At 33.8% G+C, this 27,934-nt stretch overlaps 1 protein-coding gene across 1 annotated transcript in view; it reads right to left on the reverse strand.

The window, feature by feature from the left end:
- Positions 1-236: 236 nt before the first annotated feature.
- Positions 237-27,934, reverse strand: part of LOC110999828 (trissin receptor) — a 57,902-nt gene continuing 30,204 nt past the window's right edge. The window contains exons 4-7 of the mRNA XM_045631753.1: positions 22,503-22,662; positions 19,498-19,695; positions 4,083-4,244; positions 237-1,320 (exon numbers count right to left, since the gene is read on the reverse strand). Coding sequence (XP_045487709.1) covers positions 841-1,320; positions 4,083-4,244; positions 19,498-19,695; positions 22,503-22,662 — 1,000 coding nt within the window. The 3' untranslated portion in view covers positions 237-840. The remainder of the gene's footprint in view (positions 1,321-4,082; positions 4,245-19,497; positions 19,696-22,502; positions 22,663-27,934) is intronic.

A 27,934-nucleotide genomic window follows, 5' to 3' on the forward strand; every position in this document is an offset into this window, starting at 1 on the left:
TGGACCAATATCAGATGGCTAGACGGCTAGACCTAGGCGACCTAGGTATAGCAGGATGGACAGGACCTGCTGGAGCTGAAAGCTAGTATTTGCGGGAGAAGGCACAATACAGGAAGCGCTGAAAGTTATTCGATTATTATAGATCCATAAACCAGTACACCAACAATTATTTTGCTAACACAATACTACCGGAAAATACTCGCCACTCACACGTGGGCTTAAAGGTTTTGTATGACAGTCATCCCAGTGCAATCTGTTTGAGCTCCACTATTGTATCCTCGGGCGTCAAACTCAATACAAAATCGATAAAAAACCAATTCGCTCGAAATATATAGGGTTGTACCGCAAAATGAATTAAGTCCTTCACTAACTAATTATTTAATCAATATTCAGATAATCATTCAAACATTAATAGAACAACAATTCTTACGCTACAGAAGTTATATTATATTTAGGTACTCTTTTACGTATAACTAAATAATTTATATGTACATCTCTCGATATGGTTTAGTTCTAATGTCGCGGAATTCAATGACTAGTAAGCGATACCAATAATAATAACCCTTCAAAATACATTGTAATATTTAATTATAAGTTAACGAGTTCCGCGACTATATAATCTATTCAACACATAGTACTACAATCACAACATTAACGTTCATTTTGTAAGCTCATGAGATCACAAGTTATTCAGTCATAGCACACCACTCAGTCATACAAGTCCTTTCGTGATATAGTGGATATGGTGTAGAGTCCGCTGCTGTCGGTCACCTCGTCGGTGCTCTCCGTTAATCAGGAAACTTCCGTGTGCCTATAGAAAAACCTCTGCCTGTACAACCCTCATGACTCCCCATTCGGGGCCATCGTCACCGTGCTGCAGTTGGCCCGTGTGGATCGAGTCGAACTCCTCCGTAAACCCGTTCCTCCAACTCTATTCAATAAAATCACGTTCTCACTTTTCTTCTTACTGTGAAAGTTACAGAATAGCAGCTCCCTCATGCCTTTACGAAAGTTCTTGGATAGGAACGCGTAAAGTAAAGGGTTTATTCCAGAGTTGAAGTAGGTAATGAGAAATGTGAGGGGTGTAAGGAGGGCGCTGAAGTCGCTTGTACCTTGGTATCCGGTTGACCAATATTGCCACATTTTACGAGCGTGGAAGGGCAAGTTACAGATAGCAAATGTCAGGACAACTACTATAAGCATACGCACGACACCGCGCCGCGCGCGCAGAACATTTCTTGACAGATGACTAAGGTGATGACAGCTTCGACTCTCCTGCCGGGAGCGCTTCTTCGTTTTAACTGGTCCAACTGGAGTACCCTACAGAAAAAAAATATTTAGAATAAATTCATAAATTAAAATAAATCAGTGGCGCTACAACCTCTTTAGATCTTGACCTCAGATTTTTGAACCCGTTTCATGATCATTTTTAAATCTAATAAGCAAGTAAGTGATCAGCATCCAGTACCTGACGCACGTCGTCGACTTTTTGGGTCTAAGACATGTCGGTTTCCCCACGATGTTTTCCTTCACCGTTCGAGCAAATGTTAGATGCGCACACAGAAAGAAAGTCAATTGGGTAACACCGGGGATCGAACCTACAATCTCAGGTATGAGAGTCGCACGCTGAAGCCACTAGACCAACACTGCTCTACTGAATAAATTCTTAATAATACATATTAGAAAACCGCTATGATTTGTATTAATGATTCATAGCAGTCTTGTTTAAGAGCGCGACAAATGGGTATAAAAGAAGTTTTTTAATTTAGAGTTTATGTTGGTTAGCGTTAGGCTATCTAATATCTGTATGGGTAGACTATTTATTAGCCGCGGCAGGCGGCAGCGAATACCTCAACGTTATTTTGCGATATAATTTGTTTGATCTGGATGTCGAAGACGAAAAAAGCTCGTTTGTATGTCATCTCGAAATATATATATATATATATATATCTCTCTATATTTAATAATGTTCCTACAAAGCCTCAAATGATACTCTTCTTATTGTTTTATTATTGTTAAAATATTGAAAGAACCTTAATAATATAAATTGCTCGTGTTACTAACGCTGAATTTATTATATTAAATTCAAGAATACAATATTTGATTATGTTTTGTATAATAGAAGAGGTGTAAATAAATGTAATTAGACTGAATCTGAGTTTCAAAGACCGTGTCTTATAACTGAACAAAAGCCTTAATAATATAATATCATACAAGACTAAACATTATTCTCGACCTTCATCAGCTTCATTCAAGTAATAAATTGAATTGGTAATACTTTGTGAAACTTTTACTACGGTATATTAATTTTTTTATTTTTCTGGGTTGTGCCTCGAGGATTATAAGATAAATATTATTTACTTCAAATATTTCACTTAATATTGATTACCTAAATTCTCAGCTAAGAAAGACGAAGGTCCCAGTACCCAGGTACCCATTTCAATTCTTTTTTTAAATATAAAAAAATTTCCTATTGCTAGAATTATATTAATCATTTCCATTACTAAATTTTAAAACTAAACAATAATTAAAATTAACAATATCAAAAAAGGATAATTAAATGAATAATATTGAGGCGTCAATGTTACTGTTGTTAAAAATAATGATTATGTCTTGAGCCCAGCCACCACTGAATTGTTGTTCTTAAAATTATTGTTCTTTTGCGAATAAAATTTCGATGATTTGCACGAGATCATTAGAGAGTTTTACGCTATACATAAACAAGGGAAAATCGTATTTCTATCCGTACATTTCATTTAACAAGTAGATTGATAGTTCAGTTAATATAATTATAGTGTAAAACGCAACTGGTCGGCTTTTGCATATACAATTGCAGACACAAATGGAATAACAATTTCTAAAACAATTCGCGAAATTTGAAAAGGTTTTTAAAAATTCATAACTATGAAATGCGATGTAACTGTTCAGAATGTTTCAGACAGGTTTCCGTATTATTTGAGATATGCGGTGTGTATTTACATTTTATAATTGTTACTATTCGTACGTAGATTATAGTCATATTCATTAAACATGTAATTTATTCTATAACCTGAGGTCTGCTTTTAGATAGTCATTAATTAATTCTTTCAGTTGTATTTCTGGCTTAGGCAGCAAAAGGTTGAAGATGCAGGTAAGTAAGTAGGGACCAAGGAAGACAATGGAGTATGAGGTGATGATAATTCTTTTTTGGGTTTTTTTCACCGTGAATTAGGTAAATAATGTACACATTTGTTAGATGAGAGTGACTAAAACAATTGCAATTAATTGTAGCACGAAACGTTTATATGTATAAAAACATATATACCGTTTATATATATCGTTCTTAAAACTCCGAATAAACAATAGAAAACTACTGGAAATTAAAATAAAACGATGAAAATTCACCAGAATACTGAATAAAATTATTTTCAAATTAAACGCGATTTATAAACTTTGTGTCTAAGTTCATTATGGGTAATTCATAATTACGCATATTTTACCGAAATACTTGGTACCAAGAAATCGTTCTTATGAAAATTTCTTCATTAGCGTAGACAATGAAAGACAGATAAATGAACTGTGATTCACTATATAAGCGGTAGTTTGTATCAAGGGCCTAACGATATTTAAAACTTCAAGTCACGGAGTCACGCAAAAGTAATATATTCTAAATTAATAAAACCTAGATGAGGTTCATCTCAGAGCATTGCGCTCTAAATATCTGAGACAACTTGGCTTAAAAGCGTCGCATGAACAAAGATATTTTGTATGCTGCCTGATGGAAATCAGGCAAACTTGGGTAAGTACTTACCAGGTTGTACGTACAAGTGTGGACAATCTAAACCTAGGTAAGGTTTAGACCCAACCAAACCATTTTAGAAACCAAAACCTTTTTGGCTTCTAAAGTGGTTTGATTTTATAAAAAGTGATTAATTTTATATTTAATCATCAATAATTTAGGTTTAGGTTGTCCACGCTAACCACTTAATTTTTGCCGCAGTGGCGATAATACGTCAGTACCGAACTTTGCAGTCGGTACTTACGTAGTAAAAAAATTAAACAGTTGTTTGTCTGGTTGTATAACAGTAAAATTGTAATAGTACCTTGGCTTCAGAAGTTCCGATGAACGTCCGCTGTGGTTCATAACTTTCGGATGGAGGCTTCTCAGGGCGTGGACACTGCGATGCACAACACTGCGCCTGTCCCATGTGCCGTAGCCCATTCGAACTCTGCCAGAGACCCACGGCAATCCGGGTGTATAGAACCTTAAACCAATGTATTTTACAGTAGAGTAACATTCAGTTATAATCATTTTGTCGAAATCATTCCATCTAAGATATACTTTATTACAATATCAAAATTTTAAAATTTACATAACGTTCATTGTAAACGTTAATTAAGATCGATGTCACAACTGCGTTTGTTAATGTGTATATTATTTTTATTGAAACTATATATTTTTTTTTATTCATGGACCGCACGGTTCGTCAATTGTGGCCAGGGTCAAAACAGGGAAACGGGTAAAATAATAATATTATCGTAAGGAACGAAATAAAGAAATGGAAAAAATAATCTATAAATTAAGAGATCAAAAAATCAATAAATCAATTCTTATAGAGATACAAAAAAGATATTTACATATATAGATTTTACACATTCATATGATCTAAATTTTTATCTCACTACTTAAGATAAAAGCTGTTAAAAGTTTATATACGTGTGGATCCATTATTGCGAGTTAATAGAATATGGATGAAGGCAAAGGAATTTGAAGAGAAATGAGACCTTCGAGAAGATTCGACCTGTCGCGCCGAGAACAAACAAACATGATGTGGTTCAAACCAGCCTCTGCATATCCACAAACTATATATTTAGATGGTGATATAGTTTCAATTAAAATACTATTTTGGTATCAGCTGTCATAGTCATTATCATAAATTAATAACAAGTAAAGTCAAGTCTAGTATATAAAAAAACTCAAGTCTTATTTCGATTATTTCATAGGCTACATTGTTATGTAATAATGAAAAAATCATAGGTCAAGTTAGTTCACAGCCGGTAATGCTAATTGTTTTGCCAATGACAAACGATTATTTAAAGGTCGATAATAATGGAGATTCAGTTATTATTATTAAAACTTAAAAAAAATATCAGTTTAATTTTTAAAATTTAATCATTTGAAACTTGAAAGACAATCAATAGTAAAGTTTTGATTTGACACTCGTTCCTTGTCTGAAGCCCGAAAGCAACTGCGATATTTAAAGAAAACACTTTTTTACCGGATTGAAGCTATGTATTGTTATTGTAAACTTATAATCATTTTACATATTTTTTTTTAACCGACTTCGCGTGCTTTATACCGTGCGTGGTCACGGTGACTGAAGACAGAAGATGTTGAATGTTAAAAAAGTGCTGTAAAGTAGGCGAAACGTCGGATAAATTTAAAATTATGTAAAATAATGATAAGTTTACAATAAAAATACATAGCTTCAATCGGTATAAAAGTGTTTTCTTTAAATGTGTAAAAGCTATGTTAATAAAAGACAATACTAACAGCGATATTTTTTCTTACCCAAAACAAGCTATACAAAACTAATACTTATATTAATTTAATCCTGAACTATAAATATTTAAAACTTATAAATTCACGAAATTAAAGATTCCTTGCACTAATTGGTACTGGATACAGATCGTCTACACCAGTGTTTCCCAAGGTGGGTCCTTACAGAGGGCGATTTGATTGTTATTGAGGGCTATTCGAAAATTTAGTAAAATTATTTGAAATTAGATTTGCAATTTTTCATTTTTTTTTAAATTTACAATGTTTCGTTTACAATTTCCTAAAACATTCTTCAAAACCTATCTTTTAAGGTTCTTAAACGAACAATTTTTTTTTATATTACAAATAATGTTAGATTTCGGGGGGCATAAGAATGTAAGATAGACGTATAGGGCAACAATAGGTTGGGAAACACTGGGTTAGACCCTACATATGTACCTTTATCGATATCACTAAATCGTACCGTTTCAGCTACATCACTCCGCCGAAAATATTTATTATCATTGAGTTTTCCAGTTTGCTGAGTTTCTATTTACTTTTGGTTCAAGGATACTTTATTACTCAAAGAATTACATTCACTTAGAAATATTAGAGTAGGTTAGTAATGAACATCGTGATAACCTAATTAAAAAATTAAGGTACTGATGTACATTTTTTTATAATTTTTTACTTTTTGTTTTTCACGTATCCAGTATCAGTTTAGTTTATTTTTTTTATTCCGATTTAGTTTATTCTTAATTTAAATAATCTTAAAACCAAAAGCTTCATCTGCCCAAGAGGAAAGTAAGGGCCAGCAGGAAAACCAGTGGAAAAGAAACATAAAATATTTACAAGCCACATTTATGATATATTGAGCAAAAAATATATATTTGGTGTTAATTACTTTAAAAAAAATCACGAGAATTCAAAATCTTTCCTTTGGTCGACTTATTTTATCCTCTAGCATGACCGGACAACCCCTAGGCATCTATTTGAAAACAAAATAATAATAAGGTAAAAAGGAAAAGTTGCTTGTTTATGGTTTCAAATTCATTGATGTATAATGTAGTATTTTATCTGTATACTCTACAGACCCAGTATAGAGGCTTGTTTTATGTTCAAAACTAATTACGAAGTTATAACAACATCTCTCTCAAGATCGTCTTCAAGTAATTGAATAACGTTTGCATTTCTTTTTTATTATTAACAAGAGTAAATGGATATCCGAAGCAGTAGAGTTAAATGGTATATAAAACTGTTAGGAAGTAAAACTAATAAGAATAATAGTAATTATCTTTTTATTTTGAAAATATCTTCCTTTGTCATCTTATTGGTAACAGTAACAGAAATATGGAGTCAGTTAAAAAATGTGCTAAATAGTTGAATACGAAAAATCTGGCTTTTCAAAATAAACTATTCATATACGTTTATAATAAATATTACTATCCACTTTACGATCAGCCAATACTTAATTTATACTATTAAAAAAATACATTTATATATAGAACTTATATAACATATAGAACATAAGATAGACAGGTATCACTTATTCCACGTCATTAAATTTGAACATGTAGGCATCCCTACTCATCGGCAAAGAAGACAGAGGGTGAAGGCCGATAGAAAAAGCCGGCGTACAAATCTCTCGTTACACTTTTTTAAAAAGCAAATCATCAAACGACACTTATTTTAAAACAAATATAGGCAAATAAATAGTATTATTTATTAAATAGTATTATTAAAATAGACTAGATAATCGTTAACTTTATAGTAAGCCATTTAACAGAGCTTATCTTTAAGACATTTCCAAAATTTAATAAAAGGCAGAGATAAAAGAATATTGAACAACAAAACGATAAAAATACGGCCTTTAATGTGAACTAAGCTGTGAATATTTTTGAGGCTATTTATGTAAAATTTCCTTAATGAAATACTGCCTGTGTATAAAAGATAAGGAAAATTGATCTGGCAGAATTCAGCTAGAAACAGTAAGGTTGAGAATGGGGTTGATGTGTATCGAGCCTCCAGGGATTGTATAAATGCCTTGTACTATGTATATATGAAAACGTACAGTGGCTTGCAGTACAGCAAATAGCTATCAAATGGCGACGTTTACGGAATTACTTATATACTATATCAATGTTATACTGTTGATAGCACGAATTTATGTGCCATATTGACAACAATGGATATTCTGCAGACTAAGGACTAATATGTTATAAACCCAACTATTATTGTTATGGGCTCGTATCTATGTATATGTTACCGGAAATGTATGTAATCCGTCAAAATATGCATTTCCTCGGAATTGAAAATGTATAAAATAAATTATATTAGACACATTTCCTAGGAAATCTATACATTGTCTAAATAGCTATCGAAAATGTTAATATTTGAGATATCAAAGGGTATGCGATAGCGGAGCGAGGAAAAGAAAAGAGCTGCAGAGCTGCGAAGGATCACCAACTGGGAAGACGCTAGAAGAATGACTAGAGCCAAAAGGCTTAAATAGAGATGGACATGACACCTGCTCAGAGGCCAAAGAGCAAAATGGTCGAAAAACGTCACTCAATGGACACCTCGCTACAACACCAAGCGAAGGAGAGGAAGACCATTGACGCGGTGGGCTAATGCCTTAAAAAAAAGCTAGAGCTGGAAACAGCTGGAGGAGGCCTTTGTGCCACAAAGGCAAGCTGTACAAGAAGACAGCTGTGTAGAAAAACTTTCTTAAATAACTGTTTTATATACATATATATTTTTGTAAACTTTCTCTTTTTGTTGAAATAAGGCTTTGAAATTTGAAATTAGAACAACGGTAAAGACGCCTTCTGGGATTGGTACTAAGAGTCCTACTCCTTAATTATTACTTACCGACGACGGCTAGGAAATAAGTGGTAAGCAAGGAAATATGTGAGCAACATGTATCTACATAATAATTTAGATTTCTGCTGCATCGTGTATTATAACAGCGTGCGCCTATCTTTTTTTAGTATAGTAGATTTTTTTATTCTAATTACATGTAATTATCAAAACATTGTAGGGGGGCAAACGGGCTGGAGCCTCACCTGATGTTGAGTGATACCGCCGCCCATGGACACTCTCGATGCCAGAGGGCTCTCGCGTGAATTGCCGGCCTTTTAAGATTTTTTACGCTCTTTTCTTGAAGGACCCTAAGTCAAATTGGTTCGGAAATCCTTCAGTGGGCAGCTGGTTCCACAAAGTGGTGGTGCGCGGCAAAAACTGCCTTTTAAACGCTATACAATGCGCTATACGCGAAACATTGCAAAAACTATTTTAAACGGGTAACTATGGAGTTTCTTACTCAATCTCCTGTATAAAATACTACCTATTGGAAAGGGCAAATAGAGTAATTTTTTAAAATATTTTAAATTGTAATTGCGATATTCAAAAGTGCCTTTATTAGGTCTTATTGATATAAATGATTTGACTTGACTTGACTTGCAATCAAAGTTTATAAATTGTTAAGTTAAGGTTATAAAGTAATTAAAGAGCTTAATAACATTCTGTGAGAAATGTCATTAGCGGAATTAGCCAACTGATAAATTGAGCCTCTCAATTAGCTTGGCATTTGTGCACTAATGGCGACTTGTATGATATTCTATTGAACACAGCCGTATAAATTTAGAAAATATTTTGTTTTTTATTTTTTTATTTTCTCTAGATTAAGGTTCTATAGATTAATATAAATATATTTTGTTTTTTATATAACTTCTGGTTATGCACTTCTTGCACTCATCATTTTTATTTTATTTATTGTTTTCTTTTCTTACTAGGGTTGCCTGGAAGAGATCGCTTGTTAGCGATAAGGCCGCCCGTTGCATCCCTTGTAATTTATATATATTGTGTTATTTGTGTTTCTTTCTAGCAACGAAGTGTGTATAAAATAAATTAAAAAAAAATAAAAAATACATGAAACGCTATTATAATACACTTTACCTTGAAACAACTTATGTGTGTTTACTTTTATACAAAAAATACCGAATAACGATGCGGCGGCGGTGAAAATTTCACGATCTATTGTTGCCTTGTTCTCGTTAAGAAGTTTAGTCTATTTGATGAATATAGCTTTGATCTACCAATTATTTTCAAAAGAATGTTAAGATTAAACGAATGAGTCTCGTATATATGTATTTATTGGACCGTTATCAAAGACCGTCAGATATTTGAGATATTTTATAATTTTCTTTATTTTTGCATAGAGGGGGCAAACGGGCAGGAGGCTCATCTGATGTTAAGTGATACCGCCGCCCATGGACGAGTGTCCATGGGCACATTCGCGAGCCCTCTGGCAAATGCGCTCTCAGTCTTTTAACAATTGGTATGTTGTTTTCTTGAATTACCCTAAGTCAAATTGGTTCAGAAATATTCAGTGGACAGCTGGTACTAGGTAGTACCAGGCAGTTGTGACGGTGATACGGGTGGAATCATCTGATGATGCAACTCAGCTGCAGGCATCATCAAACTCCTCTGAACTCTCCGTGGTAAACACGGTGGAAGATGCAGCTAGACCCACACTCTAATTCCACATGTTTCTTATATGAATGGTACTTACTCTTTTATGCTGATAGTTTACTACAATTATTTTAATACATCAATATAATAGGAACGGAATATACATTATTTATTTATTTAACTTACTCCATTACTACTACTACATTATACAAACACATACATTTATTCAAATGGAGAGCCATATTCGGTGTTTCAATCGATAAATAATTATAAGAGATACGTATTTATAACGGTTTATTCCTAAACAAATATTAACTTTTCTCTAACATATAAACAGAAATTAAATACGTTGTGTATTTATTTCAGTTAGGCCCTTATATTTATTCCTACAATATATGTATATTCCAACGACCACATTGTATAAAGTTCAGGTTATATATCGTCCTGTAACGTAAGTATAAAGCAGATTTCACGTGTGGATACTCGTCTTCGCGTTGTCGCGTTGCCTTGCTGAAGTGTATACACACATATTATTATGGTAATACAATTTTGATTTACATTTTATACTTACGTTAATCATTTTAAGTACGGCGTCTTTTTTAATAAAACTATTTCAGCGGTTCCGATTCATACATTTTGTATGCACTTTTGATGTAGTTATCTCAATATCCTTAGCTCTGTTATGGCAACCTCGGGATCGAGCCGAACATAAGCTCACACATTCACAAACATGTTACACATACGTACACAATACACATCACACTCACTCATTCGATCAGAGGCACGCCTCCGATATGTCCCTATGACCTGTCGCGTTATGCTTGCTGTCGATAAGAGGTTGTTGTAAACAGTTTATGTATTAAATTTGCTATGGAAGAACCGGGAACTTTGACACAGATATTTTTATCATACACAATACTATCTAAATATATAAAACAAACTCGTCTTAGTTAAACCACTTATAACTCAAAATCGGCTGGACCGTTATGTTATCTCTTTTGTCGTTGATTCTACTCCGCGAATAGCAGTATATCAGATAAGTTATCGAATAACAATAAATGGGTAAATTATATATATATTTATATTCAATTGTATTGTTCCAAGGTTGCTAATTTCAAGTTTACCTTTGTAGGCAAAATATGTTCTACGAATCGAGTTGGCTGGGGTAGATAGTTTCACATGGGGGGAAATAGCGGGGCATGTGAGGCGTCATGCCAGAGACATTCTTTTTAAAAGGTGGTCTGACGATCTTGCTACGCCCCGCGCTGGTGCATTGACGGTAGGGGCAATCCGCCCAGTCCTAAAAGACTGGGTGAATAGACATTGGGGTGCTGTGACGTTTCGGCTATCGCAGATATTGTCTGGGCATGGATGCTTTGGTCGGTATCTATATAAGGTGCCTAGAAGGGAGATGCATCCGTTGTGCCACCACTGCGGCGCTCCAAATGACACGGCGGAGCATACTGTGGCTGAGTGTGTCACCTGGACAAGGGAGCGTCATGACCTGGTATCGGTTATAGGGGCGGACCTCACTTTACCGGGAATTATAATAGCCATGCTAGGGAGCGAGGAGGCCTGGAGTGCAATGGTCTCCTTCTGTGAGCATGTAATGCTGCAGAAGGAGGCAGCTGAGCGACTGAGGGAGAGGTCTGGGGATGATTGTAGAAGGACCGGTAGTTCAAGGTTGGGGGCTCGACCTCGAGTAGCCCGGAACCGCAGGTCATGATTAGCTCTCTATGTCGGATATAAGCCCGGGTCCCTTGGGTAGAATGCCTAGCGAACCCCGAGGGCCCATCTTAAGGGCGTGTGATGGGCTGAGGTGGTTTTAGTGGGTAGGGTCTCGCTACCCCTCTGAATAGCAGAGGGTTTTGAGTGTAGATCCAGCCCCACAGTCCCCGCGTTAAGTTCGATTCTTGATGCGGGCCTGCAGAAGTGCATTTCCAACTCATTAAAAAAAAAAAAAAAAAAAAAGGGGTAGATAGTTTGATATAATTCACGAATGACATTTATATGTTCGTATTTTCCTACGGAGCGCTTAGCACGTTATCCATACAAACATTTATTATTACTACGTTTGTGTGTTTTGCATTTGGATTGGAATCTGTATCGTAAGATGAGCGGTCAAGATCCTTTTTTGGGTATGTACACAATGAATATGTTATCCCTTATTGGCTCTTTCGGATGTTTGTGGGTTGCAAATTGCTAACGCAGAATTACTATTTAGTTCACGTGTTTCCTATTTCCTTTAGCTTTGTAATGGTCTTTGAGGTTACGGTCCAAAGCATCGCATCACTTTATATTCTAAATACTGTGTAAATTCTTCAGTTGTTCACAGCCACCCATATTCGGAGGGTTCGGTTCGTTAAGTTATTCTGATCATAACAGTAATTATAATTAAATAATACTGAGTAATTACAATATTCTTAACCTACAAAGCAATAATTAAAATTATTAATATATATAAATAATAGATAAATAAAATATTTAAATTTAAAAGTTCATTTGATTTTAATGTTAAAAATTCTTGCTAAAATACCTTTTGTATAAAAAAATAATAATAACTAAGTAAATGAGTTTGTGTTTCGAAAGGGCCTCTTATTTCTGTAAGAGCCTTACATTTATTATAAACTGTAAAAGGACACTGTTATAAATTTAAAAAGTTTGGTCCCCGGGTAGAGATTAGAGGCAGTATTTTATATAGACATAATGCCAGTGCCGGCTTTTAATAATTTGGTTCGATCTTATACACTTTTCGAGTAAAACACATAATTATGTCTCATTAGAACAATGATGGAAAGGGGCAAAACTCAGGAATTTTTACAAACATTAGTTATCGACGAATTATGCAAATGAAGATTTTTGTATTAATCTTCCCTAAGCGGCGTATGTAAGGATAGACTCTTGGTTCAGCTAGTTTATTAAACGAAGCTCGAATTTTGAGTCGGAATCCTCAGAAAGAAAAAAGTTAATATGGAACGGACGAATTAAGGCTCCTATCACCGCTAAATGATATATCAATTAAATATTGTCTTAAGGAAATCTCTAATCATCAGCTATGGGATCTATGCAATTAGGCTCTATAAAAGGCCGAAAGTGTAAATGGCGGGCCATATGCTCTGGAAGAATCCAATTCATTCAAGCAGGCCAAGCAAGCCCTCGACTGGAATCTTAAAGACAAAAGGAACGTTGCCGCCCAAAACAGACTTAGCAACGAAGCATCATTGCAGAGGCTAAGGTAGCTGGAATGACGTGGTGTGAAATTAAGAGAGCTAACCAGGACCAATTAGGCTTGTTTTCTATGATGGATGTCCTCTGACCCACTTGACATAGGACTTTTAGTCAAAGGCACTTTCTCTATAATTTCTTATACTGGCGAATTATTACTTTAATATTGACATATATGTAATGATTTTATACCTTATTTAAGCAAGAAAAGTATTGTGAATTCAAAATACATTAATTCATTTCCGATCCTTTACAAAATTCAAGTACAAATTGTCCGCGTGTTTGATCCATTTCCAGGATGATTTATCTCATAATGCCAAACTTCTTGAGGCGGAATTGTGCAGACAATGCAGGGGAATTGGCAGATATCCGGTGCAATTCAAAACTTAATCCAAGATTTCTTTTCAATTTAACAATTTCACGAATATTCTTAGATATTGCTATCCTCATGTTGTTAAGATGTTTGTAACAATTCAAACGATTGATAATCTAAAGTTTGAAAATATTAACTTTTGTATTTCGTTAATATTTAAGTCAGTTGGGACCTGATTTAAAGTTACTTAAATTTATGTTCATAATTAAAATACAATTATGGACAGAGTCCTAAACCTTGTCCTAAACCTTTTTCGGGGTCCGCCTCGCTTGAAACGAGCTTAGTATATTTTGAAATATTTCCGGCGAACGTAAATAGGAGAAACGTTAGACACATTTATTTCTGTATTCTTACCGAACGATGAAGTATTTTCCTTTGTAACACACTTCAAAAAGATAAAAATAATGTGCACATAGACAGGACGTCCATTGGTGCGCAGCCGGGGATGGAACCCACGACCTCGATGAGTGTCGCACGCTCACGCCACTAGACATTGGTCACATCAAATACTATTATGTTGGTTGGAAAATTGTTTCTCTAATTTCTAGTATTTAAAGTTGACAGGGAAGAAAAGAGTAAGGTATTCTATGTATCATAAATTGTTTATAAAATGTTAATTAAGTCTTTGTATAGACTACACGAAGGTAGAGTTTTGTAAAATTATAACAATGAATAAAATAGATTCTGATATGTTTTTGTTAATTTGTGAGTTGAACTAAAAGTTTGTTCAAAACCAAGAGAAAGCACGAAAATACACTTGAAAGCCTGTAAATAAACTTCATTTGAATTCAGTTATTACAATAAAATGCGTACTTGAACATCACTGTGTATATAAATAACTAGCAAAAGATTACATTCCCCAGTAGGTAAAATTAACATTGAAAACTCGTAAAACGACACCTTTTGAGTAGCTCTCGCCGCGGTAAACAACCGAGTTAATGACTAGGAGTGGTAAAACGAATCATTGTTGATTTTATATTTGTATATTCGACAAAATTAGTCTCAATTTGCAAAGTAATTATTATTTTTTTATTTAATGCTCTTCAGGTGAAGTTTAAAAAATCTAGTCTCAAATACTACAAAAGTTTACGTAACATATCGATAGATAAGTTAGTCTTAGTATTATTATTACTTTTTTGGTCAAAAGAAATTAATAAAAAAGTATTTATTTTCACATTTACGTTTATTATTTTTCATGTAGGATTTTTACACCAGTAGGGCGGTTCTGTAAATATACTGGAACGGATTTCGGTTCGATTCCAGCTCTTCCATTAGGAGATACGCAAATATATTAATCGCGGAACTGGATTGAAATGTTATATTTACATAATACGGGTCTAAGCGGACTCTTAGCAGAGTAGGATATTCTTTACATCCGAAACAGTCAGAGAGGAAAAACTTTTTACGCGGGCGTCCACAAATATTTTTGTTGCAATGTCACGTTGACACGTTTTTCCATACAATTTCGTCAACTGCTGTCATTGAAATTAAAGCTCCGGGTTATATTTACGTTAAATTATTGCGTGTTTTTGTAAAGTTTATGAGTTTCTTTTTTGTTCTTCGGGTTCTGATTTTTCTGAACTATTTGCTAACGAGCAAACCACTGAAACGTTTACAAAATAATTTAGAATAACTTAAAATACTTAAGCCGTGCACTAGCACTTGAGAGAGCAGTGTTGGCCTAGTGGCTTCGTGCGATTCTGATACCTGAGGTCGTAGGTTCGATCCCCGGCGGTGCACCAATGGAGTTCTTTCTATGTGCGAATTTAACTTTTGCTCGAACGGTGAAGGAAAACATCGTGAGGAAACCGACATGTCTTTGACCCAAAAAGTCGAGGACTGTGTCAGGCACTTGCAGATCACCTACTTGCCTAATAGATTTAAAAAAATGATCATAAAACAGATTCAGATATCTGAGGCCAAGACCCAAAAAGGTTGTAGCGCCACTGATTTATTTTTATTTAAAACACTTGAATGGTGTAACAGTTGATGTATAATAATAATATTGTGTCACGATGGCACTTATTTATTAGGTCCTTGTGTTTAGTACCTACAAATAAAAAGATGATTAGCTTTCTTTGTCCATTTCTTGGCGCACAGCACTGCAAAAGGTAAACGCTGTTTTTCAGAAAATTATGAAAAATGATTCATAGAAAAAATATCTATCTTAAGAAACATTTTCTTTTAGGCAGAACTCTATGGTCAATGTGATATTAATGGTTAGTACACAAGGCTTAAGCGGTTAATTGCTGCAAAATAAATACCTTAATTATACAAATATATGTAAAGAGAATCAGTACTGGGCTATTAATTCTGTAATTGTTAAATAAGGGAATGTTTTATTGGATTGTAGACAATAGCAGGGTCCCATAATAATTTTTGCTTATGACAACCCGCTTTATTACGCAATAAACAAGAATTATATTTATGTAACTTAAATTTACAACTTGACAGGAGTTCGATATAACTGAACAATATGTATATTGAGAGAGAAGGTGTCATGTGTATGCACAGGCTACTCGTAATGGCCTGCGAGTTGGCAGAATATTAAAGACCGGCGATGTACCCGCGAATGTACGTTTAAGATACGTGTAGCTCTGAACTTAACGCTTTTTTCCGCTGGAATTATAAATACAGTTATTGAAAATATTTTAGGTACACTCATAAGAGTGAAAATGATGTTTTATATAATTTATTAACTAAACACGAAACCTACAAAAAATGACAATTAAAATTTTTTCTTCAGTCCGGTTAAATTCAATGTTTCTTTTAACTACTAAACATGAAATATAAGGCAATTAAACTAAACTTAATTGTTGATGAGGGTCGTTGTTCTTTCATAAAACCGTTATATGTTGAGTTCACAGAACTGTTATAGAACCAACAAGAAGCCTGAGGCTATTATGATATAATTAGAATTTGAAAGCTAAACTTACAATTTCTAAGGATTAATATGGCGTTTAATATTTTAGATTTATCGAATGCTTTGAACATTATCTCATTTAGAACTAGATGAAGCCAGTGAATTATTAAATAGATTATGATATCAGTTACAGAATGGTTCGGTATATACGGTAGCCAAAGATTCCCAAAAACTAAAGATAATTGAGGCTTTGCGACACCTGAAGATACGATGAAAGCGTACGAAAACGCCATAGAATTTCATTCACGCCCATTCTTCCTGAGGGAGATCTCCTCAGGAAGAATGGGCCCACTGCTTTTATCAGTGGTTCCATCGAATGCGACGATGTGTATGTGTAAAGGAATGAAGATTACTTCGAAAAACAATAAAAGTATTGGCAACTTTTCGTTTTTCATTTTCTTAAAACTTTTGTGTTACTTAAATGTAAAACAAAAATGTAGTATTACCATTAGACTAAAGTAACTACAATATACACGCTTCAATACTAATATTTATCAAAACTTGTGTATTTAGGATAATTCATTTCAATTGGTGAACCCGTAGCCATATTTAAAAGGTAAACTTTAACTAATAAGTTTTTTATGTTACAAGAAGCAGACGAGCAGAAGGCTCACCTGATTTTAAGTAATACCGCCGCCCTAGACACTCGCAATACTACAAGGCTCGCAAGCGCGCTGCCGGCCTTTTAAGAATCGGTGCGCTCTTAGTCAAAATAAATTGCAGCATTCGATAATAATTGTGTCATACAGAATTATTACTGTTTGAGCAAAACTTTCAGAAAGCTCTTGCTATTGATACAAACTTGTAACTTATGCTTTTACTTAGCTTTTCGTATTTCAACGTATAACTTAAAATTACTTTAGTTATTGTGACAAGATAACATATTTTTTAACTTGGCCATTATTTAAAATGGAGCACAATCTTGGCATATAATGTTATTCATAAAATAGTAATATTGCAATGCTTTCATCAAATTTCAATCAAAGAAGATAGACTTTTAAACATCGCTGTAATATTAAACGGAGCGGCGCATTAATTTTTTTTTTATAGAACAGGGGGCAAACGGGCAGTAGGCTCACCTGATATTATGTGATACCGCCGTGGAAACTCTCAATGCCAGAGGGCTCGCGAGTGCGTTGCCGGCCTTTTAAGAATTGGTACGCTCTTTTCTTGAAGAACCCTAAGTCGAAATGGTATTTCCGAACCAATTCGACTTAGTCTTCAGTGTTCGTAAATACTTATTTTTTTAATATAACAAAAACTAAAGAAAAAATATTTGTACTTGAGCAACGTAATCGGTAAAAGTTAAATCAAATTAAATCAAATCAAATCAAAATATCTTTATTCATATAGGTAAACAACTTATGAACGTCAAAAAAACTAATTGTAAATTTACATTTACCACTAGTTCGCAAGTCAAGGGCGTAGAGCGGGCAAGCAAGGAGATTTAAACGATGTTAAAACAAATGGTGACTTTCACCAGTCTCGAAACAGAACTAATTAGGTTACTAAGCGTACGAACGATCAGATTCCAGAAGATAAACCACTTCTTATATGGAAATTGTATAAATTGTTACAAAAAACTTCCTAACGAAATTAGACAATTATAACTAAATAAATCCAAAACTCTCGTTAAAAATAATTGATTATTTAATTGGTCCTAATTCTTAGTATTGATTTGCTCTAATTCAAACAATTTGTATGACTCAAAACTTTCCGATTAAAAGGAGTAGCGCAGAATTTGCTGGGTAGCCTTTGACTTGCGAACTGGTCGTAAATGTAAATCAAGAATCAATTGTACATCTTTTCTATAGACCTTTAAAAGTATACCTATAATAAACTAGCTTTTAGTTTGAGTTAAAATCGTTTGATATTTCCAACTAGAACTACGCCAAACTACTGTATTGTGCTGTGAATTATCTGAATAAATAAATAAAAAAAAGTAATTGTTTTATTTTATCAACGCGATGGAGACTCACTGTGGACGCCCTCTGCCCCACCTAGGGGTTATAGGACATTAACTAACTATGCTAAAATGCCATTAGATTTTTTCAGTAAGCTGCATCGTAAGCTTTTTATATCTATTTAAGTACTTTAACTACTTTGAAGAAATTTTTCATGTCGTAAACAAGGCGTCTATTATTGGCTTCGTTGCGACATTACAATTTTACAGAGTACTGGAGCAGTTTAATAAAGTTTACCGACTTCGATGTCACGCTTTAGCACGTTTTAGTTACTTAGCATAAAAATCGATAATTGCGGTGCATTCGAGCTAAGTTTAATTTCCATAGAAGAGTTTAACCGTTAATATTTATAATACATATTATATAGAAATATGTAGTACGATTCTCGTACTATAAGTATAGTAGTAAATCTTATTTAAATTTATAATCTGTTGACGATAAGTGCAATTGTTTACCTATATGAATGAAGTTATTTTGAGTGTATCATAGTATATATACATCTGGTATAATGATGTGTTGCGTTCGAACCCATGCGGTAGCCATATCCTCCAAAAGGTGATACCCGAAGGCGATTGCTAATATCATTAAAATAGTTCTAAATTAAAATATTATGTAACATTTAATCAGCGCCAATGATTTTGTTAGTTTCCTGAGTAGGAATTTCATATTACTGTCGACGACTGTAAGCCAATTTTCACATCTTATTTCAAATGTGACTTGGAGAAACTGATCGTGGTTGGTAACACAGAAGGCAAAAGATCACGTGGCCGTTCACCAACGAAAGGCTCATCGTCTTCAAAACTATACAGTGTCATAAGAGAAGCGCTGGACAGAATCCGGCAGAAGCAGATAGTCCGCTCTAGATGCTTCGTTGCTGACCACGACACTCAGACATGAGCTGTCGACTAAAGACAGAGAGAGATTTCAAAATGTCGACGATTTGTATGGTCGATAGGCGTTTTTGGGCGTACTTCACATCAGGTTACATAATTTTATACAAGCGAGTATTTAAATGACTTACCGTCATAACGCAGAGTGGAGTGACGTAGAGTAGACCAAAGTTGACCATGTCGAATATCTCTGAGTTGTACTTCATTCTGTGCTGGATACAAATGGTCTCTAAGTGACCGTCACCCAGGTCATTCGTTATCGTCTCTACCCATATAAACTTTGGTGCGCTGTACGCGGCACTCGTAATCCACACTCCGAGAATCACTAACTGAAAATAAATGTTTGGTCAAAGAAGTTTATAGTAAATTAGTTTTATATAATTTTTTTACTACACGTTCGCGGCAAAACGTAAGCATAGAAATAAGGAAATATTGTTTATTAGTCTTATCCATCTTTAAGCGTAACTCTACACATATATATTATTTAAGTTAAAAATTGTCGTAAGAAACAAATTGGGCTCCTTACCGGTACTTCGATATTTTTCATAAATTATAAAAAATAAAAAATATGGTAATAATAATTTAAAACAGTAGAAATTCGTTTTGTTGTATATAGTATTTTATATGCCGTGAAATAAAACCAGCAACTTTTTTTTATAGAACAGGGGGCAAACGTGCAGGAGGCTCACCTGATGTTAAGTGATACCGCTGCCCATGGATACTCTCAATGCCAGAGAGCTCGCGAGTGCATTGCCGGCCTTTTAAGAATTGGTTCGGAAATACTTCAGTGGGCAGCTGGTTCCACAAAGTGGTTGGTGCGCGGAAAAAACTGCCTTGAAAAACGCGCAGATGTGGAACGGTGGACGTCGAGGTGATACGGGTGAACTTATAAAAATGCCAAGGAGATGGAGCAAACCTACGTATTAATATGTTAAAAAGCCGTCTCATTATTATTAATTTCACGTAACTATTCAATAAAGAGGGTGAGCACTGCGCCATTAAAAAGAAATTCCTTTATAAAATCCATTTGTGGCGCTTGATAGACACTAAAACGCATACAAATTAATAATTCTTCTCAGCATCAGGTTTAGAGCCTATTTATTAACATAGCGTTAAATTATTAAGCTTAAGAATTTAGATGTAATTTAATAAGGTACTAAATAAATTTTTGAGGCACATGTATTTTAGGATGTTCGGTGTGTACATATGTATATGTACATGATACTCATGTATCCAACACTATGTTTTCTTGGTTCTGTAGGCTACAACGAGCTAAGAGTACGCCGAGAACTCGCCATGTACTTAATAAAGTTGTTACATAGCAAGGACAGTAATTCGGCAGTACTCAGTACCTTAGCTTCAATGTGCCTGATGGGTACGTCAGAAAGCGATATCTTCCGCCGTTATATCATGTGCCCACAGCTAGGACTAACCTTCTGCAAAGGGCACATGTTATTCGGTGTGTTGATTTACTTAACAAAATACATAAGTTAGCGAACCTTTTTCATTGTCCGTTGAGTGAGCTGGCATAAGTAATATAATTTAAATCCTACAGTTAGTAAATTTCTTGTATTTTTTTATTTTGTAATTTCATATGCATGTTTTTTTGTCTTTCTCTATAAATTGCATTATTATTGTTCACTCGTGTCAATTAAGGGTCACCTGTTAAGAAAGGAGTGTTTTTATAAATAATTTTATTACCTACTAGCTGAACGGGCAAACGTCGTTTTGCCATGTATATCATTTATGGTTATTGTGCCTCACTCGACTTAGATAGGTATAGTGTGTAGCGGACTTTTTTCTAGATATTTATAAGATCTACAATTACTTAGAACATTTCTATCTTTAATAGTTTGGGGCACGGTACGCAAAATAACGGTAACTTTTTTGGTTGATTTTTTACACCTTGTGTCCGAAAAACCCTACTATCTTACGGAACCCTATTTTTATTCAAAATTAAATATAGCCTATATTACTCGTGGATAATGTAGCTTTCGAATGGTGAAAGAATTTTTAAAATCGGTCCAGTAATTTATGAGCCTATTCATTACAATCAAAAAAACAAACAAAGTTTTCCTCTTTATAATATTAGTGTAGATAACACCTAAGTAAACTTGAATATAGGCGAGAGATCGCAAACGCCGATAACAATCAATATTGTATATAATAATGAATTGCTGTGTTCTCTAAAGCTTTATAGCGGCTGCACTGATATTGCTAATTTTGAATTTTATTTTTTCTTTGCTTCAGGAATGGTAGGAAGCATAAATAGAAGCAATAGGAAATAATACAGAAAAATACTGAAACCGATAATTGAATTTACCAATAAAGCTACCAGCTGGGAAATATTTGACATCCGTTTCATTTTAGAAATAAAGAATTGTCTTTTGGTTGTCTTATTGCCTTCAGAAATTTGTGTTTTTAGCTGTGGTCCGATCCTTTAGGACTGTTTTACAAATTTTATATTAAATTTTTATACAAATATATGTAGGTGATACGAAGTTTACTAGTTAAACAATATAATTTGATAATAAGCATTAAACACGTGATATTGTTTAAATCCACCGTTTATATAAACGGGTGACAGGTCGCAATTAATAATAATATAGCCTTTTATTCAGATCAACTTTTTAAGTACACATATAAACATAAACATTACATTAAACTAAGTATTAGAAGGTTAAAAAAACTATGCTAATATTTGTTTGTAGATCGCAATTAATGTTCTCTTAATCCAGCTTAATTCCCGGAAAATTTTACCAGTAGTTACACCTTGAATCCACCTCCTGAGTTGATCGATAACTTTTACTTTGATTTACCAACAAAGTAATCGTTTTAACACAGCACCAAAGATTTATTTAATATAAATTTTTAGATTGGAAGTTATTAATCAAAATTTTCTTTCAGGTTGATTCAACGTAATATTCCATTTTGTTGAACTTTGAAGATAATCAAATATATTGCTTGAAGTCAATCACATAAATCTACGTGTTAAAAGCGGATAAACTGACCTCTACATCAAAGTTAATCAGAATGCAACTTACAAATGAAAGCGCTCTGCCGGCTTTTTAAGAATTGGTACGCTCTTTTTTTGACCCTTAGTCGGATTATTACTGATACAATAAATCGAACTTACTCGTAGCCTCCGTGACGTTAATATTTGTTTGCAAGTAATGGGGTGAATTATTGCAAAATATCTTTCTGTACAAATCACAACTAAGATAAAAATAGAAGCCGTGTAGCTCAAGGAATGTACAAACTGGTACATCTTGCATAAGAAGTCTCCAAACACCCAACTGAAATAAAAATAAATATTATTTCAAATATGCAATACAGTCTTAATTAAGTTTTGTTCCTAATTCACGACGAAAAGAATTGTATTCAACGCGTTACCCAGGGCTCGATTTTACCAGATTGTGACAAATTTGGTTCTAAACAAACCTCGCACATCATTGTTAACATGGTTTTACACGACATTACGATCGTTTAATAATAAAGAAAAATTAAACCTTTACACATATATATCATCTACATATATATTATATAATCTACATAGATTAAAGTTTCAAATTATCAACCCAAGGCTGAAGCTTACATCATCTAACGAGTCTGCACGACAAAACCACGATCCTAAAATAATAACAATACGTCTACACGTGCGTGAGTAAAACAAAACAGTCACATACTAAACAATTCAAATGCGATTGCGTTTTGTATAATTGTTAAAAAAAATTAAAGGCGTGGTCGTGACATCAACAATTTACAGTAAGATGAAGTCATGAAGGAAGCTAAAGAAGTGTTTTGGGACACTGAGTATTTTTAACATCTCGATATCCACCTGGGGCCGTAGATACGGTCAATGGTGTGACTTGGCAATTTTTCACTAAGGCATGAAACACTTTGTATGCCATATTATTCACTTTGTCCACAGCGTTATATTCGTATTTCTTTCTTCCCTTTGAATGATTTACTCATTATTACTTTTGTATTATTTCCTTGAAGGTCATGCTTAAATGGAATCTATTAAGGCAGCCTACTTCAGATTTGGAGAGCCTTTTATTAATGAAAGGTTCGGGAAAAGGGTAAATGTTTGGTAATGTCACATCTTATGTCCCATTTATTGGATAAATATAATATTCTTATATACTATAATAATTACTAAACGTGTAATTTACTAGCTAGTGCTGAATACATACATCAAATGTATTGAATATTTAGTACATTTTTAAATTTATGAAAATAGTTTTTCTATAGAACTATATTTCTGGGACTGGGCAATGAAATAATCTATAAATTGAATATTTTTGACGATAGCTCGTGGTTTTGATTTTGACAATTAGTTAGGCTTAGAAGTTTGTTAACAACGTCAACAAGGGAAAATTCTACTTGGTATATTACATCTTTTTTTTAACATAAAACTATATTTAATAAAATCTTAAAAATCTTGAAATTCAACACACAAATATACAGTATTTACAATTTTAACCTACAGTGTGAAAATTATGAATAGAAATACAATAAAATTTAAAAGCTTTGGTCATAGCGGCATTGTACCAAATAACGAGATAATTATTTATTAAATAATAATAAATTAGATACGCTCATTTGTAAAGTTTATAGACAAAATTTGTTTATCTGGATACTAAATTCATAAAAGGGATAAACTTTGGGAATTAGCAGGTGCGAAATTCAATTCGTTTTATAACCGAAGTTGTGGAAGTTATATTTTAGTTATATATAAAACATTAGTTATCCAATGCCTAGTGGTTGAACCTTGAGGTCATGTATTCAAAGCCCGACTGTGCAATAATGGATATATATTTTTATATGATAAACCTAGGCACTACAGTCTCTAACCCTTCACCAAATTAGAAATGACAGCAGCTGTGTTGCTATCTCCCATTATGGAGTCGGAAGCATCACAACGCTTACCAGCGAGCAGAGTGGGAGAGGCGGTTCTCAATAAATCATTTAGACTAAAGTATTCTTCTTTATTTCGGGTGGAAGCAACTACGTCAGAACATAGTTCAAGAAACCATATACAAATCATCAATCCTTATTCTATGATGTGTAGAGGACAAAGACTCCCACTAATTATATCCATGGCCACTTGAGTTATAGAATCGGGAAATTGGTTTGTACCGTGACTATAAATCTTGCTCCAGGTGGCTTGTTCCACCGGTCGATGGCCATTTTATGTCAGGGATAAATAACACCGCGTGCGTATGTTTACGAAAATACTGTTTCTGAGATCTGCATAATGCGAAAAAAATGTGCCTGTTTTTGAAGGAAGTTATTTGATAAGGTAAATGAAACAGTTGAATAATAACAATTATAAAAACAAACGTGGTACTTATGTACACGCGTTAGAGGTTCGTCTTTGGAATAATAAGATTAAAATATTTTCAAAAAGTTTTATTTTTTCGCATCTACGTTTGTAGAAAAAACGACACTAACAATAGAACAAATTTCCTCTCATCATTGGAAAAATGATGCGAGGCAAAGAAGTATAACTTCAAAAGACAAAAATGTCAGTTTTTTGTGACGGTGTGCGCGTGCATGCTAAAAATTTGCTCATCGTCATTTTTTCCCAACGCGCTAAAATAGTATAACTTCAAAAATATGACAAAACGGTTGTGACAAAATCATCATAAATATTTATAATAGTAACAAATCAGTAAGAAAGTCACGTTAATTTACATTAAGTCATGTAATAAGATCATATAATAAGATAATCATCAACACAATGTCATAATAATAAGTTAAACGCTTTATAATTAATTGTTATCAAACTTATGGTACAAATATCGTTAGTCCTCACACGAGGGAGTCCCTGTATTGTGGGTAAGTAGAAAACAATTATTCAGTAGTAGATTTTTACAACAGTTTTTCTTTAAAGTAAATTTCAGTGTTACAACTATTTGGACATTGAGTATGAGTGAATGTGTGAGTGTGTGAATAATATTACAATACAATTGTTTTCTCACACCACATTTGGAAGTGACTTTGGTAAACTAATTAGAACAAAAACTTTGTTGAAGCGTAACGCCCATCTATATTTGGGCGTGGGTATCATATTATGTTCAACTTCAATAAAATCAGTTAAGTTTCGAGTTATGACTACAAAGTTTGAACCGACCACGAAAGCTGTTTGAATAAAACGGAAGGATTGTATCTCAAAAACATAGTTGATTGTATTTCTAAATCTAAGGCCACAATGAAAATTTTCTTTAAATTAAAAAACACGCTTTCAAATAACTTCTGCATTGCTTGACACACAAACAAAACCAGACGGCCATTGTTGGACGCGGTCAGCTGCAAGTCTTTAATAAAACCAAGCAAATACAAATAAAAACTGAAAAGAAGAATACTGAATGTAAAGCGATTTATAAAGCTATTTATTTGTAACTGCTTTATTACATCTGTTTTCTTTAATCAAATCTATAAACTGTTATACACAATTACCAAGACTCGGTCAGAAAAATGAGAAATATTTTCAACCTAATATAAGTGCCCTTATTTAGTATAGAAACTGGGGCAATACCAATCCAAGTAAATAATATAATACAAAAGTAAAAAATTAGGGGCATTCACTGAATTACCTGCTTATTTCTATAGATTCATCTGTTTGATTTAACAATTTTAATTGTATATATTTCGAAGCGTACGTCGCTGGGTAACACTGAAAATGTTCAGAACTGGCCAGTTAGAAACATTGCTAATGAAAACTTTTTTGAATTTCAATTTAGGGACTCTTTGGTAACCAAATGTAGTATATTGCATCCATTAGTCATTTGCTTTAATGAATTGGCGGCAAATCTAAAACTGTTGTAACACGTGAAAATGAATCTAACGCGAGAAAATTTTCGGTCAATGATTTATTGACTTTCATTGTGGGCTTACGTTAAGCCGTTTTTCATTTTCTAAACATTTTCAGTGTTACTTAGGTAATAATTTTGTTCCATGCATATTTGGTAGTAATCTTAAGCAAAAAACAGCACTCGATATTTTTTAAATCAAAGTTAAATGCAACGATTAATACTGTCCATAATATCATACCGTGGTACTCAAAATCATGCGTTTAATTATGAACTGTTACTTATGTAATTTCTTGAAGTTTTAGATAAAATAAATAAGTTCAGTTTAGTTTACTTTTTGATATACTGTATATCATTTAAAATCAATAAAGCTTGAGCAATAAGAAGTATTGACCTATCGACAACCCATCGTAGGTTCGATCCCCGGCTGTGCACAAACGGAATTTTTGTCTATGCGCGCATTTAACATTCGGTCGGCGGTGAAGGAAATCATCAAAAGTCGACGGCCGGCGTGTGTATCACACACTGATCACCTACTTGCCTATTAGATTGACAAATGACCATGCAATAGATATAGAAATCTGAGAGACCCAAAAGGCTTGCGCCACTGATTTAATATAAAACCAATAAAGTTTATCTATCAATCTATTTCAATAACTTTATTTAATTTAGTTATATAAGGCTAAAGAAATATGTGAAGATAATAAAGTTTGGTCTTTATTATCTTCATATATTTCTTAATGCCGAATCCTAAACTGATTTTCGTTTTCGAACGAGAGATTACATCTTGTTTCGTAATCGTTAATCTACCCTTAAAAAGTTAATAAATCTGAATACGGCTTTTCGGCTTAAATAACGTCGCGATCACGAGATTGAATAAACGAATTTGACACGTTTTAGTGTCTCAAAAGACTTTTGTTTACAGGAGCAATTAATTAAGTTTTTATAAATATGAACGTAAAGTTTTATGTTGTTTAGCGCACGTCCAGAGTTTAAAAGCGGTCACCATTTTTTTATAGAACAGGGGGCAAACGGGCAGGAGGCTCACGTGATGTTAAGTGATACCCGCCGCCCATGGACACTCTCAATGCCAGAGGGCTCGCGAGTGCGTTGCCGGCCTTTTAAGAATTGGTACGCTCTTTTCTTGAAGGACCCTAAGTTAGATATAATATAAAACAGTATATATTTTTTTTAAGAAAGCCTTAGTTCTGTATGTTTGCATAAACTCAAAAACGGCTGGACTGTTTTTAAAATGGAACATAACGGAAATAAAATTTAAAAATATTTTATACGATGCATTTATAGCCGGGACAGGATGCTAATATTAAAAATAATATACACCTCATAAATATTTCAATCTAGTATAAACCTATAAAAATAGACAATTTAAAACTTTAGTTTTCCGTCCAGTCACGCGGAAACTAAGCAAGAGGCTGATATTAAGAATGGATAACATTTTCATCACATCTACATATTTCTGACATTATTCTTTTTAAGTCTGTCCTTAGCAGAACACTGTCTTCGCCTACGAGCTCGTTCATTGATATACATCGACTCTCATGCCTATGGTATGGGTATTGGACCCAGCAATGCACCAACGGATGTTCTGTTTATATGCGCATTTAACAGTTCAAGGAAATATAATTAATGAGATGCTGCTTACTTTACTGCCATAAACTCAGTAGTGCGTGACACACAGAGGACTGAACACCTACTTTTAGAGAGAATCATGAGGCCCAGACCAAAGTAT

This window comes from Pieris rapae, chromosome 16, assembly GCF_905147795.1.
Source record: "Pieris rapae chromosome 16, ilPieRapa1.1, whole genome shotgun sequence".
Taxonomy (NCBI): Eukaryota; Metazoa; Arthropoda; class Insecta; order Lepidoptera; family Pieridae; genus Pieris; species Pieris rapae.